Genomic DNA, 25,852 nt, shown 5'->3' on the forward strand with positions numbered 1-25,852 from the left:
AACAAGGGCTGGTACTCCCCCCTACTTTCTCATACCAAAGAAAGACAGAGGACTGAGACCCATCCTGGACTTACGAGAATTGAACAAGTTCCTCAGGAAGGACAAGTTCAAGATGGTAACTTTCTCTCAGATCCTTCAGGCCCTCCAGCTTCAGGACTGGTTGGTATCTCTGTACCTTCAGGATGCTTATTTCCATGTGCCAATCCATCCCAAGCACAGGAAGTACCTGAGGTTCGCAATTGGCAACTCTCATTATCAATTTCGAGTTCTGCCATTTGGGCTGACCTCCGCCCGAGGGTCTTCACCAAGCTAATGTCGGTTGTGGCTGCAAGTCTAAGGAGGGAAGGGATTCCTGTCTACCCCTACCTGGACGATTGGTTGATCAGAGCAGTTTCTTCGGAGGCTGGGCTTCTCCCTCAATTTAAAGAAGTCACAGATGATACCATCACAGAGACTCCAGTTCATTGGAGCAGTCCTGGACACGTCCCTGGGAAAAGCCTCGCCACCAGAGATGAGGGCTCAAGATATTCTGCAGATGGTCACCAGGTTTCAAAATGCCCAACGTCTCCCAGCCTACGACTTTTTGAGGTTGCTAGGCCTCATTGCATCCTGCATATCCCTTGTGCCAGAGGCTCGCCTGAGAATGAGATCCCTTCAGTGGGCACTGAGGACTCAGTGGTCACAATTCTCAGGGAGGATGACAGATCTCCTCCGGATTCCGGACAAGGTAGCCCACGACCTTCAATGGTGGGCCTCTCCAGAGAACATCTTGAAAGGAGAACTGTTTTGGCAACCATGGCCGGAGATAACAGTAGTCACAGTCGCCTCACTCACGGGGTGGGGAGCCCATGCCAACGACTTGACCATCAGCGGTCGTTGGTCTCCATCGGAGTCCAGACTACACATCAACCTGTTGGAGCTGAGAGCCATCAGACTGGTACTGAAGGCTTTTCTGCCGTCTGTACGGGGGAGAAACGTCCTGATAATGATGGACAATACAGTGGCCATGCACTACCTCAACAAAAGAGGAGGCGTAGGGTCACTGCCACTGTGCAGAGAGGCGATGCAGCTCTGGTTTTGGGCAATTCAGGAAGGAATCTCTCTATCGGCAATTCACCTAGCCGGAGAGAAGAACTTGACAGCGGACGCTCTGAGCAGGCAGAACACAGTCTCCCACGAATGGGAGATAGCTCAGGAAGTCCTTCAAGAGATCTTCGCCCTTTGGGGAACCCCTGAAGTGGATCTGTTCGCCACCAGCACCAACAGGAAGTGCGACAGATTTTGCTCAAGGGAATTTCCCCCGAGAGGAGCTCTAGGAGACGCGTTCGTAGTGGACTGGGAGTTCCCACTTCTGTACGCGTTTCCTACGGTCCCTGTCATTCCTCAAATGATCAGGAGGTTGAGAAGGTTTCGGAAGACCATGATTCAAATCGCCCCGGATTGGGCCAGGAGAACGTGGTACCCGGACCTTCTGGACATGTCCATCTGTCCTCCAATTCATCTACCGTACAGAGAGGATCTTCTCTCGCAGAAGGGAGGTCAGGTTCTCCATCCAGCCATCAAGACCCTCAACCTTCACGCTTGGTATCTGAAAGGTTGAGGTACAAGGATTGGGACCTTCCAGATGACGTCATGGAGGTGCTGCTTTCGGCCAGAAGACCAGCAACTAAGACTCTATACCGCTGCTGTTGGAATAAAGTTTGCAGCTGGTGCAGAGAAAAGAATATCGAACCCTTTTCATGTGGTACACCTGCGGTGTTATCCTTCTTACTTTATTTGGCGAATTCGGGCCTTCAAATTGGCACTATTAAGGGCTATCTCGCAGCGCTATCTATCTTTAAGCGCTCTGCGGAGGAGCCATCGTATTTCAAAATTCCATTGGTAATACAATACCTGAAAGGTCTAACTAATGTTTACCCTCCAAGACCATTCCAAGTTCCCTTATGGGACTTAAATCTAGTTTTAAACTTCCTAAAGGGTGCTCCCTTTGAACCACTCCACTCTTGTTCATTGAAGTTTCTCACCCTCAAAACTGTTTTATTGGTAGCATTAACATCTGCTAGAAGGGTTAGCGAGATACAAGCCCTGTCTTGTAAACCTCCTCATACAACTTTTCACAAGGACAAAGTAGTGCTACAGGTGAAGCCTAACTTCCTCCCAAAGGTAGTTTCGGAATTTCACATTACTCAGAAGATTACTTTACCTTCATTCTATCCTCCTCCCCATCCGGGGAAAGAGGAAGAGAGACTACACAGGCTGGACCCTAAGCAAGCCTTGAGTTTTTATATCAGTAGACTTGCTAAAATTAGACAAGCAGACCAACTCTTTGTAGGTTACGCAGGACATACATTAGGATTACCAATAACCAAACAAACCATCTCCAGATGGATTATTTTAGCCATTCTGGAATGCTACAAACTGGCAGGGAAAGAGCCCCCTCAAAATCTAAGGGCTCATTCGACCAGGGGTATCGCAGCATCCTCAGCTCTTCAAAGAAGGGTACCAATTAGAGACAAATGTGCGGCTGCCACATGGTCGTCCGCACATACTTTTACCAAATTTTATAGCCTGGATTCCTCCTCTAGTCAAGAGACTAGATTTGGCAAAGCTGTGTTACACTCTGTTCATTCTTAAAGGGTAATATGGCATCTCTTACTTCCGCCTCCAATCACATACCACTGCTATCGTAGTCTATCATAGATAAGGAATACGTCGGAGGACACAATCCCTTCGAAGAACAAGTTACTTCTTACCTTGTAACGTTCTTTCGATGGGATGTTCCTCCGACCTATTCCTTATCGCCCCTCCCATCCATCCCCGCAGTAACATTTCCCTTGTGGTTGCAGCTTACGCTCCTTCAAGGGTAGTAACCATTCATACAATAACTACTTTACTCTACAAAACTGAACTGAGCAACGGACGCTGCGCGTGGCCATTTATAGGCATGATGACGTCGGCGTCGATACGGTGGCCGTCGAGGAGCACCTACTCGACGGACGTCGACGCACAGCGCCCTCTACTGGGAAAAATTTTTCCGAGGCCAGCAAGCTGGAGATACAAATATCATAGATAAGGAATACGTCGGAGGAACATCCCATCGAAAGAACGTTACAAGGTAAGAAGTAACTTGTTCTTCCATATTACACTTTCCAGTTTTTTCATAAAACCAATATTGTCAAGCTCATAAAATTCCAAGCCGTATACCAATTTAGGGATACATGACATTGTATAAAATTGTTTCAACGGAATCGCGCTGAATCTACCAAGTTTGCTGTCGATTTTGCACATTTGTCTCCGTAACATGTCAGCTTTAACCCCTACTTGTCTTTTCATAATCGCAACAGAACCATTACCTGAAAAGTGGTATCCTAGATATTTAAAAGTTTCTTGGCAGATAATTCTGTTCCCTTGACAAACCCAGGTTAGCCGAGATTGATTTCTCATGGTCTTCCCTAGACGTATTATAGTGGTTTTGTCTGGGTTGATTTTTAGATGTATGCTAGATATAAAAACTACAAAAGCATTTATTAGTCTCTGCAGCCCCACCTTAGTGCAGTCTAAAAGTAAAAAGTCGTCAGCGTATACTAGCCATTCTATCGGAATTCCCCCCAATTTCGGTGCGACCAAACCTTTACCTTTCATCTCCTTGCTTGCGTTACAAACATACAAATTAAATAACGTAGCAGCTAACTTGCATCCTTGTCTCAGACCATTTGGAACTATCTGTTCCGATGTAAGACGTCCTTCGGAATGAAGTCTGATTTTGATTTTAGTATTAGAATATAAATCGATAATCATTTCAAGAAGATGGCTAGGGATCGATAAGTCTCTTAAAATTCCCCATAAAGTGTGACGATCGACCAGATCAAAGGCTTTGGAAAGGTCCATCGCTGCCACAAAAATTGCAGGACCTTGTTTCAGGAGGACCTTAGATTGCAAGCTTTTCAGAACAAGACCTTCGCAATCAGTGTCCAACTTTTTCTTAAATCCAATTTGTTTAAGATCGAGGGCATCACGACTATTGATCCAGTTGTCCAGTTCTTTAAGAATAATATAAAAATGTTATAATCAGGGTCAGATATTGCAATAGGTCTGTAGCTTTCTGCTGCAGACCTAGGGCCTTTTTTGTATATCGGAATCACGATGGCTAACCTCCACGAATCTGGTATCAATTTGTTCACAAGTATGTCGGCAAACAGCATGTGTAAAATATTTCCCCACAGAATAGCATCATTTTTCAGGATTAAGTTTGATAAGTTGCTAGGACCTGGAGCTGCAGACTTTAGATTTCACAATCAAACTGGATATATTGCTAGGGGAGATATCCAAGTCCCAGTTACATTTTTGGAAGTTTCTTTTACACTTCATTAAGAATTTCATATTTTTGCGTATCGTTCCCTTTCAAAGGTTTTCCAGAACATGGTACTTCATATAATTCAGTAAAGTGTTGTTTCCACGTGTTCTCACTGATTTGAGTAAGTAAAATCTATTTTTGCTTAACCAGGGTATCGTTTAATATCAACCAAAAGTTAGAGGTGTCTTTGCCCTTAATCGCAGCGAGTATTTTCTCCCCATCAGCTTGATCTCTAGCCACTTTTTGAGAGATTAACCAATTTTTATGTGTTTGTTTTAAGCCTTTTATCTTTTTTTTTCTTATCAGAAAGCGCGTCTGTGCCATTTTTTAGCTTACGGATTTCTTGCCTTAGCTCTTTTTTCTTAAGTAAAGTCAGGTTATCAAACGCATGAATGTGGGGTTTATTCTTAACCGTTGTTACCTTATTTTGACATACATTCAGTGTAATCACATTTATGTAATCATTAAAGCCGGCGGCTGACAGATTTTTAGCGTTCTCCTCAGCAGATAAGCAGCCCAAGTCTTTGTGTAACACAGATGTAATTTTTTTTGTGTTAGATTATGAACAGCGTATACGAGTACCAGTAATATTAGTAAGTATCTCTTCATCGTAAGTTGTATAGCAATCTATGTTTTCAGTATGTCGAATATTTATCGACAGCAAGTTATGATCGCTTGTAGGCATTTTCAGCACAACTAATTGCGACATGTGGTGTTCCAAACCATTTGTCACAAACATATAATCTAATATCGAGCCATGACCTCTAGCAGACCATGTTTCTTGAATCAGAACCAAATCAAATTTGAACAAACAGGCTGTAACATCTGTGTTATTCAGCAAGTGAGTGTCCCCTAGAATTCCAAGATCCTATTGAAGCTTTACCCTGATTGCTAAAGTGGTTTAACCAACGTCTTCAAGGAAGCAATCGCGTCTTTTAGTGCCAGGGTCAAGCCTCTCAAATTTTGCTTGTCCGTACCCGACTGCTCTGTTTCACCCACGTTGGTTATACCAGATTTAAGATTCCGTTCCCCCCCAGAGTTGGAATGTGTGAAGCTTTGTTTCGAATCAGTGCTAGTGTATTGGTAGATGTCAAATCCTTTGCATTGTAAAGCCGCGGCTTCTTTTATCAACAGCATTCTAACCAACGCAGAAGGAATTACCAAGCGGACATAGTCGAATCTTCTTTTATGAATAAAATCTACCAAACAATATCTACAGAAGATATCGGCTCAAGCGCGGGGATGGTCGCCAATAAAGACATAATACAAGGACGATTCAACATTATTTGTCTACCCTCTGTAAATAAAGTGGTTAGTATCAAACTCGGCAGGTCACCCATAGCAGGTTTCATCAAGTCTAGTAAGTCATTTTCACTCTCAATATTGTCATAATATTGTAGAGTGCACTTCTCTTCCTGAAAAGGTTTTGTTTGAATGTGTGTCATCATTATTTTTTGTTTTTCCTTATTATTAGTTTGTTCCTCTAGGATTTTTCTTACTATATCAGCAATGTCATTTTCACTGGATATAATTTCAGAATCTAAACCATCATCATCTTCACTGTTGTCACCTTCGGTTACATCAGGGGACTTGAGGGTACCCAGGCCAGGATTACTGACAATGCCTTCAAGTCGTAGACTAGAAGATTCGATGTCTTGGGTTTGTTTGTCACTAGTTCTGTGGTTTATACAATTGGTGTGGCTACCAAGCTGTTTAGGCCGTAGGGGAGCAGCTGCCTTCGATACTGCTGATTTAATCATAAGGCTAGGATTCAAATGGGAGAGCTGTTTGGTATTACTAGCCTCAAAATGCCTCAATGCACCTACTGTTTCCCTCATCAAATCAACATCAACCCTGCCTGTGGAGTTCTTGGCTTTAGTCATCTCTGCTGGAATCATGGAGTTAGCTTTAAAGATTTCAAAAATCTCGGTCATACCAGATTTTAGAGATGTCAGCTGTGATGCAATGTCTGGGGAAGCAACTTTCTTTTTCATGGAATCAGAAATAGAGTTTTCAGCCTCATGATAACCTTCAAGTAACTGTGGCTCGATAAGCCTGATATCATTGGATGTCGCGCTGTCGCCGTGTATTACCTCAGCAGTATCTGTGTTTCACCAAGTCAGGACCAGTCAGCCCCTGTCTTTCATCTTCGATCATATTTCTGAAGTTAACATCTCTTAAATATTTACGCGAGCTCTTAGATACATTTTTTCTTTGGTTTTTATTTTGAAGCTGTGTTTGCCTTTTTTTAAATTTTTTTTTAGATTGCATTTGATTCGCTTCATGTCTAAATTTGTCAATACCAGGTGGAGAGCAATGTTCAATAACCACGACTGGAATCTTATTCACAGTCAACTTAATTTTATTAGCATTTGTTTGCTTCTGTGAATCCTCAATCACAATTGCTTCTAAAATTGGTGTCTTTACAGAGATCACAAGTGTGTCGCCAGACTCTTTGTGGATTGGTGATTTAGAAGCCAAATTAGCCGACCTCTCATTAAGCTCAGCAGGCACCTGTTGGACGGATGTATTAATTTGTAATAATGAGTCTGTTTGCCGCCTTAATTTGCTCAAAATTAAGCGGTTAAAAATCCCCATCAATGTACATATATCTGTATTATCTGACTTGTCGGGTAACAGTTCATTATTGAGGTCTATGCTACCTATGTCAGGTGAGTCAGATATGTTATTGGGTTGGAAGGCATTCATATCAGCAGTTCTAAACGTACTAGGTGTCATCAAACTGCTGCTGGACCATCACAGTATCCCCTTGGGTGTTCGCCATTTCATTCCATATGGTTTTCAAAGCATCTTTTTGTGGCAGATCAGTCACATCTCCGGCAAACAGGGATTGTGAGCTGCCATTAAATTGCGACCATACATTACCAGCGTCCTCATTTGTTTTCAAGATATTGGAGCAGCTTATCCCGCATGCTAGTAGTTCCTCCTCTTCGTCAACCAATTGGGGAGGAAGAGGGAGAGCAGCGGCCCGCGCCAGACTAGCTCTGCGTGTAGAAACTGCAGCAAAAAAGTCAGCTCGCGGATCTTTCATTATATTAGGGAGTTTGGTTTTCTTACCCTTCATTATCCCGCCTTCAGCGCCAACCGTCTTTCAAACGGGTTGGCGAACCGCAGACTTTCAATCCGGAGTATCTAAAAATTAACACTTCTAAAGTATTAAACAAAAGCCACACTCTATATTTGTGTATCCTCTTTCAATCTGCTGACATGCTACTGCGAATTGTGAGCAGTGAACAGTCAACAGTCCTTTGATGTGCTTCGAGGTGCGTGCGCATATGCGCTGCACCTTGGGTAAATATCGTGTGTGGGCGGTGTTGGGAGGGGGTGTGTCATGCGGCAGCAGACCAATGAAAGTCTCCCTAGGAGAGCAAAAGGAAAGCTTTTTTAGTGGGGTATATTTAACTTAGTTACAGTATCAAGTAGTAGCCTGTAACCAGGCAGTCCATTAACATTACCAGCAAATCACCTCCAAGCAGCTTCCAGGCAACTTCCGTGTTACACGTAAAGACGTCCTCCTTTAGGAGCTCTCATCTAACATCAGCGAGGTCGGGTGCAGGAAAAGAGCGGCGCAGCAGAGATCCGACTTTCGCCACAGTCAGCAGTCCTTTGATGTGCTTCGAGGTGCGCGCCAAGGTTGTTTATTAAACTTCAATGGGTTGGTTGAACGCCTATCTGAACCTAAATCTAAGGATGGGAGCAAGGTACGATCATAAAATAATAACGCAGTTCTAGTCGACTCTTTCAAAATAAAAGGGCCTATACTAATAAACATATTGCCAATCCTTCTAAATAAAAAAGTGTGGTGGAAAATTGTGTATGCAAAAAGGAAAGTGTTCAAGAACTATGTCAGGATGGTTAGGCAGTTGGCTTCCCTTCCCCATGTTTTCAGCACGGGGCAAGGCGGCAAGTTCGAGCTTCACACAGCCTTTGGCTTCTCTGGCACAAGGATGCAATTCAAAGCTTGGGTATCAGGGCCTTCTGCCAAAGCCTCTTTTCCAATAAGTTTCTTGCTGCAGAGGGCCTGTCGCAACAAACAAATATCACAGTTCCACTTTTATCAGAATCTACACATGCACAAGTTCACTTTTCCAATGTTCTTCATGGGTCACCCTCCTTGAGGCTTGGACCCCCCTTATTACCTCAATGTTTACTCTTGGTCTCTGTCGTTCGGGTTCGGACCATGCATATTCCTCGCTCTGTCTCGCATCCCTTTAGCACAATATTTACATTTGGTCTCCTTCGTTCAGGCTCATACCATGGATCGCCCTTGTTCTGGCTCGGATTATAGATTGTCCCTCCTTCGGGCTTCGATCCCTTTAGCACAATATTCACATTTGGTCTCCCTTGTTCGGGCTCGGACCAGGTATTCTCACTGTCTACGGTTTCCTCTTGAAATCAAGACTTTCGAATATGCAGTGGGTTTTGCTTAAACCATCGCAGGACCACATCGATTCACTTCACACAATGTTCTGATCAATTTCTGCCACTTCTTTGCGGGATACCTAACGGAGACCTTCGATTGAGCACATTCAAGGTGCCGGACAACTCTGTCAACGGTAATGTATCTTTCTTTCACAAGTACAAACATTCATCAGCAGTTCAGCTTTGCTCGCGTCTTTCATCACACGCGTTTAACAATGTTCGTTCCAGCGCTCGTTTATACAATGTAGCCGCTTGCAACCTTGACTTCAACACAGACCGGTCTTGCATCGGTCTCCGCAACTCACCGGCTGTGTTTATCTCTGGCGCTTCTTTGTTTTAGAAGCCAAGGACGATACCACAGCGGCTGCTGCTACTCCCCGCACTGGTTAGCCACGCGGGAATGCCATTGGTATCTCTGATACCCAATGCAGGATTCTTTAGTCTGGCTTCCTGGCCTTAAGCTTTCACTGTCTAAGATTTCTTGAAAGTAAATATTCTTGCCGAAAAGGTGGCAAAAATGTCCCTATGTCCCTTCTTGGTCTGCCGTCTTTCTTCCCTAGTTCAGCTGTGGATTCAAAACTGCTGTTACTCCCTCGCTCAGTGTGTGCTCTCATGCTCCTCCTTTTATCCGTGTGGGGAAGTTTAATGGAAGTCCAGTGTGAGTGATTGTCCGTAATTGCCTGACTTTGCTTGACGACAGTAGCGGGACATGTCAGATACACTGCTCGGGTGTGAGTCCGTTTTCTTCCAGAGCGGGCTGTCCATGTTGAAGTGTTTGTGAAGGGAAGGGGCCGGGGGTAAAGTTACCATGTATCCTACCTGGTAGGACGGGGTAAAGGTGTTGCAGGGGGAGGGCTGACATGCCATCCGGTGTCCCACTCCCAGAAGATCGCTCACCCAGGTGATCCTCCTGCACTGGTCCACCCCCAGGGTGTGGATCCAAAAGTGATGGCCGTGCCCTGGCCACCTGAGCGAGATCCCCGGGTACTACCGGGCGAGACAGCTTCTGGTTTCTAACAATTCATATACATCATCCGCCACCCCACCCCTCCCTCCCTCTCTCACTCATCCCTCCCTCTACCTCCCTAACCCCTCCCTTCCTCTACCACCCCTACCTCTGACTCCCCTCCCCTTCTCTTTGCCCTTCCCTCCATTCCCCTTCTCCCAGTCCCTGCCCTTCCCCCAGAACCTTTCCCCTTCCCTCCTTTTTTCAGGTTCTGTGATCATGAAGCTTTACAGTGTTTGTCATAGATCTGGCTAGATCAGCTGCATGCCACATTTGGTGAACTTTCATGGACCAGGTCAAAAGTTGGAGGAAAACATTTTTCATTTTCCTTTGGAAAGTGCCATGCACCTGTGGTTTGGTCAGCCACGTTTACTTTGAAAATGGTTTTGTCGACTCTTGTAGGTCATATGATGTAGGTCTATGGTGGCAGGAGGTAAGGGTGGGGTGGGTAGTAGGAGGGATGGAAGTGAAAACTCCCTATTGACATAAATGAAATTAATCAAAAAGTCTTGCGACCTACAAGATATGACCTATTATGGTCGAAGTAAATGTTATGATAACCATGTAAAACCCCTTAACTATGCCTTTTTATGTATGCAAATGTGAACATCTGATTTATGTTTTTATATATATATATTTGCGTGTGTATGTATTGTATGTTTTTGCAAGTCTAAAGTTATTTAAGATCTGTCTCTACAAAATGACACATTTGATCTAGGATATAGAAATGGTTATTCTGCTTTGTTTTGTGCATATCTGCACAAAACACATTTTTTGTTTAGAAAAGGAATTGGATCGAATTGTTAAGCCTAGTATGGAACGTCCCACATAATGATAAATAATTATGTACCTATATAGAATATAGATTATTAACTTGAACAAATCATTAAAGTCTTCAACTTTGATTCAACAATTTTTTTTCTTTCTGTAGTGATTAACACTGTCTTGGCAAAACAACACACAATGAAAGAAAAAGCAATTTCTGTGTACCCGTACTATAGCTCTTTGGACACAGTTTTATATGGAAAGGATAGACCAGTTCTGAAACTGCCTGAAGCCATTAGATTAACTGTAAATCCATATATATGGAAATACCTTCAGAAAGACCAGAATCGGATGCAAGATGTGAACAATGAAATGGTTGATTCCTATTGTGAGCTAATCTGGCCTCAGTTAGTCACCCCTTGCACAGAGGTCATTCTTGCTCCCATGGCCTCATTATCTAAGCAGAGGAAGATATTTGCCAAGACATGGAATGAACAGGTTACCACAAAGTTCATAAGCATAATGTCCAAATATAAGGCCGCTGAGTACACAGTGAATCCAATGGTGTGGGAAGCAATGCAAGAGAAAGTGAAGAGCGTGATGGAGGTTGGAGTTCTTGTCCTTCATAATGGTGCCAAGGGAAAGGTTGGTCTTGTAGGAACTTTGGAAAGTGTTGTCAAAATGGAGGACCAATTTACTGAAATTCTAGAACAAACAAATAAAGAACTTGAGAGGAAAACTCAAAGTAGAACTGAACATATGCAGATTTCCCCGTCAGTGTATGCAATTCTGTGCAGTGACAACTTGAACGAGGCCATCCACAAGGCCTTTCCAGAAATGATAGTGTCTTATGATGCTTCACTAAACTGGGTTAATCTTTTTGGACTACCTACAGAAGTGTATGGGGCAAAAAGTATAATCCTTGAACGTGAGCGAACGTTGAAACAAAAAACACTTAATGTCAGCCCTCACATTTTGCATTTTATTCAAAAAGTTAATAATGAGGAACTTTCCTATTTCTTATTCACTTCCAAAGAAATCAGTGCTCTTTGTAAGACTGAGGGAAATGTGGTGCTGTTGATGGGGAACTCTCAAAATGCAATAGAGACAGCAGAGCAACAAATTAAACAAGAACTCCTCTGCAAGTGTGTTGCTCTTGAAGACAATACTGTCACCAGAATGAAAGAATGGCATACTCTGAAAAATAATTTGATGGATGTTTTTAATTCACAGATGACTACTGTCTTAATTGAGGGAGATGAAACTCAAGTAGCAATTGTTGGCTACTCGGGAGTGGTGACCGAAGTCTATGATCAGGTTTTAAATTTCATAGATGAGAATACCAAAATAGAGTTGTCCATCCCTTTGATGTATAAAGTGGTTGCAAAATTCCTGGAGGAGGAGAAAAATCAAATGTTGCTTGAAATTGAGAAGAAAAATATCCAAATGGATTTGAACTGTTTAAATAAACGGAAGCAGATTTCATTGTCCGGTCCACGAAGAGATGTTCTGGATATGGCTGATCGTGTCCAACAGGTCTTGTCTTCACTGCATTCTAAAGTCCTAACTGTTAATAAGCCAGGAGCAAACAAGTTTTTACAAAAATTGGATGAGACTTGGATTATTACAGTGAAACAAAAATTTAAGTGTTGTGTAAACTGGATGAAAGATGGAGAAGAATTTGAAGAGGAATGTAAAGTTGAGTCCGGCATTCCCTGCTATTGTGTCAAGCTACCTAGCGGACTAGTTGTAAGTGTTTACAAGGATGACCTGTGCAAGCACCCAGTTGATGTGGTGGTGAACGCTTCAAATGAACACCTGAGACATATCGGAGGGTTGGCTCTGGCACTTTTGAATGCTGCGGGTCCGCAGCTACAAACTGATAGTGACACATTTGTTCAGAAAAATGGAAAGCTGAAGCCTGGTCAGATAGCTGTGACATCTGCTTGGAATTTACCATGCAGACATGTAGTACATGCTGTTGGACCCATGTGGCAGGACTCCACTCGGGAAAATTCTGAGTTCTTGCTGAAAAAGATAATCAAAGAGAGTCTTGGTTTTACTGAATCGAAAAATTACAGTTCGATAGCAATCCCTGCAATCAGCTCAGGCATTTTTGGGTTCCCGCTAGACTTGTGTGTGGATTGTCTTGTTGTAGCACTTAAAGAGCATCTGGAAACTCATCCAGGGAAAAGCAGCCTCCAGCAGATTCATTTTGTCGATTCCAATCAAAAAACAGTGACTGCTTTTACTGGTGCTTTAAAGAAACATTTTGGAAATTGTTGTCAATTGCAACCGATGCGAAAAGCAATGAGCAACACTGAATGTAAAGAAAGTATTCAGGGAAACCAAAAGGATATTCAGATATTAAAAACAAATGGCCTTACAGTTATTTTGGAAAAAGGGAACATTCAAGATGCTAAAGTAAGTTGTTTTCTTTATTTTACCCATAATTATGTAATTGCAATTCCAATTGCATATTTACTGGTTTTGTCTTATTAAAGTGATTGTAAGAACATGATTCTTGCTTACTGTCCAGAATGGACCTGTTTTCGTTTGACCATGCTTATTGCAGTTTGTATTTTAATTTTTAAGATATACTGAACAAGTCTTGGGCTTTGTGATGAATCCTTTGGAGTCATCACTGATCCCCAGCCTGAGATCTTCTCCAATGTGGCTGGGGGACGGTAGCCGCTACCTGACCCGGACTCGGGGGGGTGTTATTATGAGGGAGGATCACATGGGAGGGAATGGATGTCTGGGATTTTTGGTGACCCCATCGGTAGAGGTGCAGTATTATTCCCTTTCATGTGAAGAAGACCCTATAATTCCTAAATTCTTGATGGCATGCTGTTGGTATACATATCCCTCCAGTTATAAAACTCTGAAACCTATTCTTGCTAGACATTCTAGGCAGGATATCATTCACAACTCAAATGTACATAACACACACAAAACACTCCTGTCTTTGATGTTTTTGTGTTAAATAAAAATTCCAAACAAAATCCCCTTAGAAGTCCTATAAAATCTATAGACTCAACTCCCATAAAGCCTCAAGTACTGAGGCGAGGAAGAGTCGATATGGATCAACAGAACTACTAAGCTAAACATGCAGACCAAGTAGAAAACAAAGACATAATTTGCACAAATCTTCCATGTATGAGATGTCAATATGGGGAACATTGGAGCAAGTATTGCCAGAAGCCAATGAATGTTCTCGGACCCTTCTTATTCTCTCTTTACACCTCACTCCTTGCCTCCATCATCTCCTCCTTCGGGTTCTCTCACCATTTCTATGCTGATGACACCCAGCTGTTCCTCTCCTTTTCTTCCTTCACCTCAGACTTGCATCTCAACCTCTCTTCCTGTTTTACTGCCATTAAAGACTGGATGTCATCTCACTCTCTTAACACTGACAAGACTGAAGTCTTGTTCTCCCCTTCCAACACCCTACCCTCTCCATCCCCCCTCCTTCTATCCATTTTTCTCCTTCTAATCTTCCTATTTCCAACCATGCTCGTAATCTAGGCTGACTCTTCCCTTTCCTTTTCTCATATCTCCCTCACTTCTCGGGCATGTCGCCATCATCTCTTGAACATCCGTAAAGTCCGTCCCTCTCTCACCTTCCATGCTACCAAACTTTTAATCTCCTCCTTCATCTTTTCTCGCCTTTTCTATTGTTCTCCTCTCTTCTTCGGTCTCCCCGCTTCCCATCTTGCTCCCTTCAAATCCTTCTACCACTCTGCCATCCGCACCCTCTGTCTACTCTCTCCCCATGACTCCATCTCCAACTCACTCTTACCTAGGATGGCTTCCTTTCCACTCCCAACATAAATTTCATTTCCTTTGTCTTTAAATCCCTTCATGACCTTGCCCCTCCTTACCTCTCCCCTCATTCTATACCCCCTCTCACGCCCTTCGATCTGCTGATCTCTTCTTACTTTCTGTTCCCCCACCTCCTTGTGCCTCTTCTCGTTTCCGCTCCTTTCAGCTCCTTGCCCCCTTACACTGGAACTCCCTACCTCTTTCTATGTGCTCCTCCTCCACCTACTCCTCCTTCCGCTCCTCACTGAAAAATCACTTCTTCACTCCCCTCCTTGACACTTTCCCCCGCTCTCCTTTTCACCCTCCTAGTTCCCTTCTCACTGTTCTTTCTCTTTACCTTTTCCGTCTCTCCTAAGCTCTCCTCTCTCTATAGCCCACGTCACTCATTACTCTTTCCTTCCCCACCCCCCTACTCTCCTCTCCCTCATATGCAAATTGTTCTACATACCGATTTTATGGCTTGATTCATGTTTACTGTTACTGCTTCTACTGTTCTATGTTTGTTGTGTTTTGTTTTTAACTGTAAAGCACCTTGGATTAAGGCGCTATATAAAACAATAATGAATACAAATAAATACAAATGTTGATGGCGAAATTAATACAAAACTTGAACAAGTCTCCATATATCGAATGTCAATGTGGGGAAAGTTGGAACAAGTAATACTTTAAACCAAGAAAGTATATACGGTAAAGGAATAGAACTGTACTATACTGAAAGATATTGAGAACATTTTAAAAGGAAGCCCTGGTGAAAGAACATCGGCAGTAAGCATTTGGGCAGAAGATTACTTGGCAGGCGAGTATTTCCCTGGGGATCTGTAGAAAGCAGAAGAGAAAAGAAGTCCTGGCGGATCAAGTACCAGGCAAGTTGAAATAAAATAACGAAGTTCATATTGTGAAAAGATACCTTGCAGGAGAGTTTACCAGAGGATCTGAGACATCTACAAAGGGCTTCCTATCGGGGTAGTATACCAGGAGGATCTCCATAAATTGTTTTGAAGACACTTTCACCATCCTTAAAGAACTACTCTCACTATCCTTAGAAAGTAACTACTTGAAAGAGACAATTTTGCTATCTCTAGTAAGTGATTGTTTGAAAGAGACACCTTTGCCATCCTCGAGGGGATTGTTTGAAAGAAACATTTGTTGCCATCTTCAAGGAATCATTCTCTTCAAGAGACACTTTGCCATCCTACCTGAAACATCCAGGGAAAAGGGTATTCTCCCTCTGGATCCAAGGATTACTTTGTTGGATTAATCTATTTGTCTTGAACACCTTTTAACAAACTTACATCAGAGACACTTTTCTTATACTTTTAGCTCATCTTTAGTGTGAGGGTCAGGTTAATGTTTTGGACACAAGGGCAGTGTATATAATTCTGACGAGACACAGACTCATTTTTAGTTTTCGTTTCTGAGGTAGGATAGGGACAGATGGGCCTTTACCCAACCCTTTTATTTCAAGAAAGATGTCTGATGTTGGAAACGTTACCACTTTGTGTCTGCCTCTAATTTCTGACCCCTCACAGTTTCCATGTGTACACAAGTGATAGTTTTGGGGTGAAGGCCAAGGGAAACACCTATTGTTATGACAGCACAAAATGGGCATACACGCTGTGCCCACTGGTGCTTGTAGCCATCTCAATCTATGCAGAACATGTAGCCAAACATCAAAGAGCATTGTTTTTAGCAAAGAGGCTAATGGCTAATGTACCATCTAGGTGTATCCCATAGTGTTCGACTGACTAAGGGAGACATTCATAGTATGGAAAATCAGTTAAATCATGTATATTAATTGTGGCTTTGTCCAGGCTTCTCAAAGCCCACATATCCATGCAATCCAGTAGATCCAAAGACTGCCGAAATCTTGAATTGGTCAGTTTTTAAGTTCACCATAAAAGTTTCGAACCATTAAATTATAAAGCACAATATTAAAGGCTGGTCTTTGTCAGACATTCCCAACAGCTGTTTACACAGATGTTCAACGGTGGCTAGTAGATGTTTTTAGTAATTGTAAGGTGTTTAGCACTTGCAGCCAGATTCACACTTTTGCTCAGCATAGTACATAATGTGTTTTAGTGTCTTAATATTTATAGGTTTCTTCTGGTTTTGATATATTTTATTTAGATCGCGCTCATACACCGGTGTATCAGAGCGCGAAAGGCAAAGGGAGGGGAACAGGGGAGAGAACAAACACAACGATCTTACTACAACAATTAGTTAAAACAATTGGAGTGGAGTCGTTACTGTCCATCTCTTGGTACTCATTGCAGTGCTCTTATAAGTCAGGGGCTTTACATCTGTCAACTTTGTAATGCCAGATGCCTCTGAAACAGGTTTGTTACCAAACCTAGTGATCATGCCAGCATAATGTAGGGTTCTAGTCTAATGCCCAAACCTTTTCAGATCACTGACAGACTATGTTCTAGTTGTAGACTACTTTTCAGTGTATGCCTAGGACAGAAGAGGAAGGCTCAGCCAGCTTGAACCATAAAGAAAGCATGTTCATCATAGCTCAATGCTTTAGGATGACTTCTATGAGAGGATGATGCAGAATTAAATGGTTGGCCATTAATGGTTTACAGGAGCCACTGGCTTTTATCTACTGTCATAGATGTCCTATCGATTTGTTTCTAAAAAAGTTTAAAAAAAATAAAAATATAGCATGTTTTTGTTCTAGAGCGTGGAGGACGACGAGTCTGAGGAGGAATAGGCGGATTAATAATGGCAGCAAGCTTGAAACTAAGCGTAGATGACTCTGTGAATGCTTATTTTGCAAAGTATAAATTAAAAATGAGTCCAGCTGTAGACTACAGTGGATGATGGTGCTGCAGCAAGCAACTGTCAGATTGTGTAGAGATTTAAATTTATTTGGGGTCAATTCACTAGTCGGTGTGCATAGTTTAAATCCAACCTGGAGTACGAGTTTGAGATTAGTGAATTTGGCACCTGCTGCAGCAATTGTGCGTGTATGTGTGCAGTGAACGTTCATGCAGGGCAAGGTTTCCAGTCAAACTGAGACAGCCTATTGGGGTGAGCACCTGGTGCTGAGATCATTGTAAACTGCAGGTTTATAGGCTCTAAGCTATGTGATACATTAGTGGATAGTACCTGGCACACCAGATGATTACGAGTTGAAGCAGGAATGACAATATTGACAAAGTTAATGGGGAGCATGAAGAGTACCTGAAAAGGGGAATCAGTAAATGTGGATTCTCACCTTGAAAGGGGCAAACCGTTGGCAGTGACATTTCTTAGGAATACCTTGGGGCCAATGAGGACCGGCTTCTTAATGCCGGTGGGATGACACTAAATACCGAATACATACATGGGATGGCACACAGAGTATGGTAAGGCTGATTGAAGAGTCTTGGATGTGGCAGCAATGTAGACTGTTGCAAGAACATTTCTCTCGTTCTTACATCTTTTTATCTCTGAATGTGGATCATGCCTGCTTTTTTTGGCAACCCAGTACGCTATGCAAATTTAAAACCGGGTCTGTACGAGCATTTCCTGAATTGAATGGCTAATGTTGGCATGTATGGTGTAAACGTCCCGGGAGGATAGCTCAGCGGCAGCGTGCGCATCTGGGAAGCAAGACGACAAAGCAACAACAGGTTCGATCCCCGGGTCCGCACTTAGAAACCTCTGGGTGTTAAGCGCATTATAAATACGTAACTAAGACCAAAAAAAACCACAATTACGCAACTAAGAAAAACAAACAATTCCTGTAACAGCGCCTCGATGCCTGCGGGCTGTGTGAGCGCTTTATAAATGTAAACATAAATAAATGTTGCAGACGCTGACAGGAAAATTGTTTTTTGATTTTGAAGTGTTATTTACAGCTGTTTTGCATTGGTCTTTGTGCTCTGGCATGGCTCATTGGACCAAACCTTTAGAAATGTCGTCTACGACCTTGCTTTCAATACTGTTACTGCAGTGGCTGTTTCCACTCTTCTTCTCTGAGACCACCGGTCAACTGTTGCAGAGCTCCTGCTTAGCGCAAGCAGTTTTCCTGATTGGTTGTTGCGGGACCCAGCATTCGATTCCCTAAATTGGTTTTGCTGCCTTTAATTGAAACCTGTTCTTTTTGCTGGACATTGCACATCCATTGAAGTTTGGTGGGGACAGGTGTTTGGAAAGCTTGGGGATTATATTAGTTGATAATTAAGATGGTAGGTGCTAGCATAGCTGGGAAGAGTCAGGATGACTGGAGCAGAGGTTACAAATGGGCTGGGGAGTGGGAAGCCTTTGGGACCTTCCCTTTAACCGCCTCCACACCCTACATACAAAAACAGGTGGTGGCCTCCTGTCACCATGGTCTTCTCACTCTCCTCTCCCAACCCCAAAACGTGGGAATTTTTCACACCACCCACAGTCCCATCCTCTCATAAGTGCAAGACCACACTCCGCTTCTCCACGGAAGCTGCATGTACATGACCCTACTACCTTGGCTGGCACCAGATGCCTAGTTGTGTATACCTGCCATGTTGAGGCAACCAAAGGGGTAAAGCGGGTTGGGTAGAGGTTGTCGATAGGCACTGGGAAACGGGGAAACCAGAAAGAGAGTTGGGCAAAGGCAATGGATAGAGTGGGTATGGGGAGCACCAGGGAAAAAACACCACCTAAACGATCTCAAAAACACATCAGGACTGCTCCCAATGCCAGAGAGGTACATATGCCCCTAGCTGTGATAGTCCCTTTTCATGATAAACCCTCCCGTTAGACTTACATTCACATAGCACATGACTCCACATCGGTACAACCACCCACCACTGCCCCAGGGGATCTGTCCATGTCCCACAGTTGAAGTAGAGGACCGGGGCTAAGACACGAGGCGCCTACTGAGGATTGGGGTATCTGGGTCCCCGGTAAGCACCCACTTGGGTCACCCTAAAGGGAAAGAGACCTGCACCTCACCAAAAATCGGACCCCTGACTCAACTGGTCTCAATCCTTAGCTGCTGGCACAAAAAAGAAACTAGCAAGGAAGGCAAGTGCAGCAAGAGCCATACTGCTGGGAGTCCAGCACGACCCATCCAACTGAAAGGTGCCTAGAGCCGCAGGGAGAAAATCGCCCACAACCACGTGAGCGAAAGGCCACCTCTCAGAGCACCAAGGGGGGACATGGCGAAGGCCCCCAAAACAAGTCGACATCGCTACGCTGCTCTCGGCACCCACCGCAGACAAAGGGAAGAAAGGGGAACGTCCAGATGCAATGTCACGAGAAAGAGACTGTGAGACGCCCGCCCCCGCCACCAACTCCAGGGGTTACCAATACAGACCTGCAAGACCTCCTAACAGTCATAATTAAGGAATACCGAAGAGGTACGGAGCTGCTAGATCAGCGCATGGACGAGGTGGAGAACAGAACGGCAGAGATAGTCAACGATGTGTGAACAATCATACGAAATCGAGGAGGGAGCAGACAGAATTACCGCAGTGGAGGCCAGATGTGAAGCCCAGGAAACTTAAGCAAGAGGACGCCGAAAACCACTCCCGCTGTAATAACATCCGATTACGTGGGATCCCAACCTTAATTACAGACGCAGAGCTGGGTAACTTCACCCGGGACCTCTTCAGGTTCATCCCAACGCTCCCAGATAGCCGGGTAAATTTGCACGTTGAAGGAGGCTGAAAAGCTACTGCACCCAGCAGGGGAAAATAACGAGGAGGAGGATGCTGAGGAGGAGAAGGAGGAAGATATGGCACCCATAGAGGACTCGCCAAAGGGGACTACAGAGCCCTGGACTAGACAGAAGGCATCTCAAAGGCCTATCACAAAGAGGCAAGAAAGGCACAAAGCCGTGCGAGGGAACATTTCCTTGACAAGCATGATCCACCCATTCTGGAACCCCGCCGACACGCCTAACGCTTCTGACCGAAGTATGGCAACATGCACCCTGGAAACACGTCTGGAAGGAAGGCCCGGCACTTCCGAGGGACCTGTCAACGGGGGCCAAGAATGTGAAGGTCATCCGAAATCAAAGGCCATAACTGCATATAGCATTGCTTAAGCTATTGCTACGCTTTCATGTGTTAACCAATGGGCACTGGGTGTCCACAAAAATTGGTTGTCGGGCTCTGAGCCGGTTGCCCTGAGAGTTGTGGGCTGGTCTCAGACTCGACTCTTGTTTTGGGGGAGGGGTGAAGGTGTGAAGGGGGAGGGGGTCAAGGAGTTATGTTAGTAGGGGTGAAAATTGGTTGGGAAACGGGTCAAACCGGTGGAGTACCAAAGCAACAACACAGGGACGGCAAAGCATGGGGGCATAGAGCTTCCGCACATGAAACAGAGGTCAGAAGCTAGAACCCGGGAGGGAATGGCATAAATATGGCGGCAGACGTGACTAGGGAACTTTGCATGGTTTCCTGGAATTTGCAGGGCCTTAATTTTCCAGGGAAACGTAAATGGTGGAGCATAAATTAATCGAACTCTCCGCCCATGTAGCCTGCTTGCAAGAAACAGACCTGCTAACGAAAGATGGGAAGCGCATCCACTTTAGGCGATTCAACAAATGCTACTTTGCAACAGCGGGGGAGAAAGAGGTGTGGCACTGCTTTTTAGCCAGGAAGTACCACTAACGCAGGTAACGGTGAAACGAGACCCAGGGGGGAGATTCCTATTGGTCAAGGGTTACCTACTAGCGCAACCTCTAACATTTGCCTCCATCTATTGCCTGAACAGCGCCCAGGACCAGTTCCTCCACCCAATCCTGCCGGACATAGTCGCTTTCACAGCAGTTTCCTGATAGGAGGGCACTGTAACCTGGTCCCCAACCCAAATAATGACAAGACCATCCACCATCGAGATAAGACTTTGCGCAAGCAATTGGATTCACAGAATTCCTGAGGGAAACAGGCTCTGTAGATGTTTGGCGACTCTCCAATGAGAGATCATGCGACTATACATTTTATTCCCATGTCCACAAAGGCCTCTCCAGGATAGATTTAATCCTAATGTCTAGCAAGTTATTCCCCTGCCTAGAGGAAGTGCAAATACACCCAAGGGTGATCTCTGATCACGCCCCAGTGCAGGTCCAGATCAAGGTATGCGGTCTGCAAAACCCACCGCAACGGCATTGGAAGATGCAAGACTCACTATTGCAAGACACAGTATTCAAAGAGGAAATATCCAATGCCCTCACTCATTACTTTGGGGAAAGCTCCTCAGTGGGATGTTCGGAAGTGGTAGCTGGGATGCCATGAAGCCAGTGATCAGGGGAATAGTAATCATGTGCGCTACAGCACAAAAAAAGGGTGGGACAACTGCAGCAGCATAGGCTGGAGGAGATGGTAGCGGTCATAGAAGGGGCACATAAACAGAACCAATCAGGAAAGGCAAGTAGAGAGCTCAAAAAGTCTAAAACAGCGCTGAAAATGCATCTGGCAGATGGGTCAGCCAGAGCACTGGCATACATCAAACAGTTCTACTAAATAAACCGCAATAAAGCAAATAGGCTATTGCTATGTAAACTAAAAAATGTACACACCCAAAATAACATCTCCACAAAGAGAAACAAAAACGGGTCCTTACTGTCCTTGAAAGACGACAAAATGAGCGCAATGATGATCCACCATAGCAACTACTTGGCCAACTCCCCTGGAAGGTGCGAAATGACACAATTAGAACCCATTGAACTCCCCATAACTTCGGAGGAAGTGAAAGAGGCTATAAAAACCCTAAAAAACACAGCTCCAGGCCAGACTGTTTCACCGCAAGTTTGTACATGGTGTACGCTCATATCTTAAGCCCCGCTTTTTAACTCCTTCCTAGCCACAGGGAGTATCGCACCATTTATGGAGGAATCCCTCACAATACTCATCCCCAAAGACCCTGAGGACTGTGCATTCTACCAGCCCATCACACTAATGAACAACAATGCAAAGATCTTCTCTAAGGTCCTCGCGACCCGGCTCGCAAGGGCCCTTTTAGACCTAATTCACCCAGACCAGACAGGGTTCATCCTGGGTCGTACCACCCATGACAACATCAGGCGCATTTTAAACCTGATCAAAAGTGCCTCTAGAATGAAACTAGAAATGGCCGTAATCTCACTCGACGCACACAAGCCATTTGACCTACTAGATTGGGATTACATCCAGAAGACATTAACCCACTTTGGAGTCTGTCCGAGTTTTAGCAAATGAGTCCTGGCCAACTATCAATATCCCTCCACCTCACTAAGAATCAACTGGATTTGATCCTCGAAGCTTCATATATCCCGAGGCACCTGCCAGGGCTGCCCCCCCATCTCCCCTAATATTTGCGCTCTCAATGGAGCCATTTGCTTCCAGATTACGAAATAATGCAGATACAGGGGCTACAGCTGGGGGAAAGCCAGTATAAGGTCTCCATGTATGATGATGACGTTCTCCTCTCCCGAACACATATTGAGCGCTCTCTGGAAGCACTCTGGAAGGAGATCTCAGCATTCAGGGTGTAATCAGGCTTCAGGGTCAATTTACGGGAAATGAAGGGCCCTGGGAGTAAACGTTATCCGGGAGCTCAGAGAAGCTCTAACAAACATTAGCCCCATCCCATGAGTCAAATCACGAATAGCCTATCTAGGTGTCAACATACCAAACAGAACGGAGAGGGTGGACTGGGCCAACCTCCCTCAACTAATCCGAACTTTATTAAGGGACCTAGAGCACTAGCAACAAACAAAAGGTTTAATGGCTGGGGAGAATTGTAGCAATAAAAATGAACTTGGTCCCAAGGCTGCTTTACCAGTGCCTGGCCCTACCAGTAACCATACGCTCAGGAGAGCTCCAAAGGTTGCAAAGAAGGGGTTTGAATTATGTCTTGGGCAGGAAAAAGCCAAGAATCGCAAAAAGTGTGATGCTCACAGAGCATCACGGGGATGCCTTGGGGTCCCAGATGTTCTTGGATATAGAATAGAGAAAGAGTTGCCACTCCACAGTGTTGAGCCAGGAGAGTCTTTAATCACAAGTGTTTTGAATCACAAGTATATCCTTCGGTTTACACTTGTTTCGGCCCCTGGGCTTTTCCAAAAATCTTTCCCCTGTTGTAATGGCTTGGCAGGCGAAGAACGATGGTCTGGAGGGTTTCCCAGACGTGGGTCCCATGCCTGCTGTGCCTAGAGACCCAAGCTGCTCCTCACTGATGAGGCTCAACAAGGCCGAAACATGTTTGGGGATGATTGTGGTCTCGTGCAGAAGGTAGGTGACCTTGCAGTTCGGGCTGGACTGCCCCTTTTTGGGGTTGGACCAGGCCTGTTTTGCATATGGTCTTTCCCCTCTTGTAATGGCTTGGCGGGCAAAGAACAATGGTCTGGAGGGTTACCCTGATCAAAGCCAGAGGTTAAGATTCATTCTAAACCTTCCAGCCATCACCTATTTGTTTTTACTTTTTCAAAACCGGACATTAGACTAATCAATTACGCCCAGTAGTTTCTGTACTTTTCTTCTGAATGCCAATATTATTCAGGGTAACGGCTGAAGCCCCGGGATAATCCCATTACCTAGAAGTCCAGAACCTGATTCCCCTTGCTGTTTTGTTCACAGCAACGTGATCGTGAGGAGAATCAGGCTTCAGACTTTTAGGAAATGAGCGTAATTGATTAGTCTAATGTCCGGCTTTGAAAAAGGCCAGGGGCCGAAACATGTGTAAACCGAAGGACATACTTCTGATTCAAAACTAACCTAAGGATACACTTGCGATTAAACACTCCTGTCGCAACACTTTGGAGTGGCAACTTTTTCTTTATTCAGTTGACATAAAGAGTAGGGGCTTACTCTTAGGGCCACTTGCATTGCTACGGGACAACATGTCAGAAAATCAAACGTATGACAAGTCGCAGAGAGATTCACCTCAATAGCCTGCACTGTAGTTTTTCGTTCTTAGATCTAATCTGGCGGCCCAACTATCACACACTTTCACATGGCAAAGCGACACGAGAATACCCCGGTGGAAACAAATAGAAGAACATTGGTGCTCGTCACCTCTATCCACCCTACGACACCTCACAGCAATCTCACGACACCAGCCCGCTAACGGCCACCAGAAACACAGTTCAGTGCTGGAAAAAGGCTGCAAGCAAATGGGGCCACAGGGGGATCACTGCGGCCACTCACTCCAGTCTGGAATAACGCAGATTTCACCCCCCCTCTCAGGCCCCCCCCGGACGCGAACAAGAGAGATTTAGCAAATAGCGCGAGGGGGGCCTGAGACTAATTAGGGACTTCTACACGAATGGAGCACCACTCTCCTTTGAAGAAAGCAAAACTAAATGCCAAATTCCAGAAACCGAAAGGTTCCGCTGTGCACAACTTCGGCACTGGCTTTCACAGCATAACACTAGAATGCAGGGGTGCAGGGAACTTAACCGGCTGGAACTCACACTAACATCAATGGCCCGAAGGGGGAAGATATCAACCCTGTACAAGCTCCTAGAGAAGGGCAACCCCAGTAAGGAGAACCAAATGCTCAGATGGGAGAGGGACCTACGAAGAGAATTAGAAATGGAAGAATGGAAACGTATCGGGACTGCATGCACAAAATCTCAAAATGCGTCACGAATAAGGAAGGGGCGGTGAAAGTATGCTACAGGTGGTATGTCGACCCAGAAATTCTGAACAAATGCAATCTGGAGTAGTCCCCGCTTTGTTGGAGAGGATGCGCTGAAACGGGTTCACTATTCCACCTGTTATGGGCATGCCCAAAGTCAATGTCATTTTTGGAAAAGAGGTCCTGAATCAGACTAGATTATGGGACTGACAATACCATGGGATCCTGGGATTGTGTTATTGGGCAACCAAGCGTGGGCACTTTCTGACTGAAGGGTCACCTGGCAGAGGTGATTAGCCACCTCCTTACCGCAGCCAAAATCACGATTGCATGGCTATTGAAGCATCCTGCAGGTCCGGCAATCGCCATGTGGTGGGCAAAATGCTGGGACAAAGCGGTGACAGAGAAAGTAATGGCCGATCGACTGGGAGTTATGGGAACATTTTACAACATCTGGACCCCCTACCTGTACTATACAGAACAATTCCTGGGAATAGTGCGACGACCACCAGCATCTCGATGGCCCACAAAACATCGAACCCTTAATTGCTGCCCCATCATTCCGACCCATGACCATGGAACCTCCCAAAATTTGAAACTCAGTAAATGCATTGCCTATGCTGTTGTTGTCTCACATATCTGAATAGTGCTTACACATGTACTCCAATTTGACCTGATTTGTTGTTGTATAAAACCAATAAAACATATTGTTAAAAATAAATACTGCCACCCACTTCGCCCCAGAAGGCTTGCCAAAATCTGGAGCCTTTCCAAAATCTGTAAGTGAACTGCAATCCCCTATCGGTGACCACAGAAGGTGGCAATTCATCTAACCTCACTATGTTCCGTAAGAACTGCACAAATTGCCCAATGGTTGGAATGCCCTTACTGGGTATGAAATGAGCCATTTTGGGCAGTTAGTACACCAC

The 25,852-nt window shown here is 44.6% G+C and overlaps 1 protein-coding gene across 3 annotated transcripts in view; it reads left to right on the forward strand.

The window, feature by feature from the left end:
• The window catches only part of LOC138489065 (protein mono-ADP-ribosyltransferase PARP14-like), a 1,946,959-nt gene that overhangs the window by 522,955 nt on the left and 1,398,152 nt on the right, over nucleotides 1-25,852 (forward strand). For all 3 annotated transcript variants that reach the window (XM_069616628.1, XM_069616629.1, XM_069616630.1), the window contains exon 7: nucleotides 10,735-12,992. In XM_069616628.1, coding sequence (XP_069472729.1) covers nucleotides 10,735-12,992 — 2,258 coding nt within the window. The remainder of the gene's footprint in view (nucleotides 1-10,734; nucleotides 12,993-25,852) is intronic.

This window comes from Ambystoma mexicanum, chromosome 9, assembly GCF_040938575.1.
Source record: "Ambystoma mexicanum isolate Mex_15411 chromosome 9, UKY_AmexF1_1, whole genome shotgun sequence".
NCBI classification, from domain to species: Eukaryota; Metazoa; Chordata; class Amphibia; order Caudata; family Ambystomatidae; genus Ambystoma; species Ambystoma mexicanum.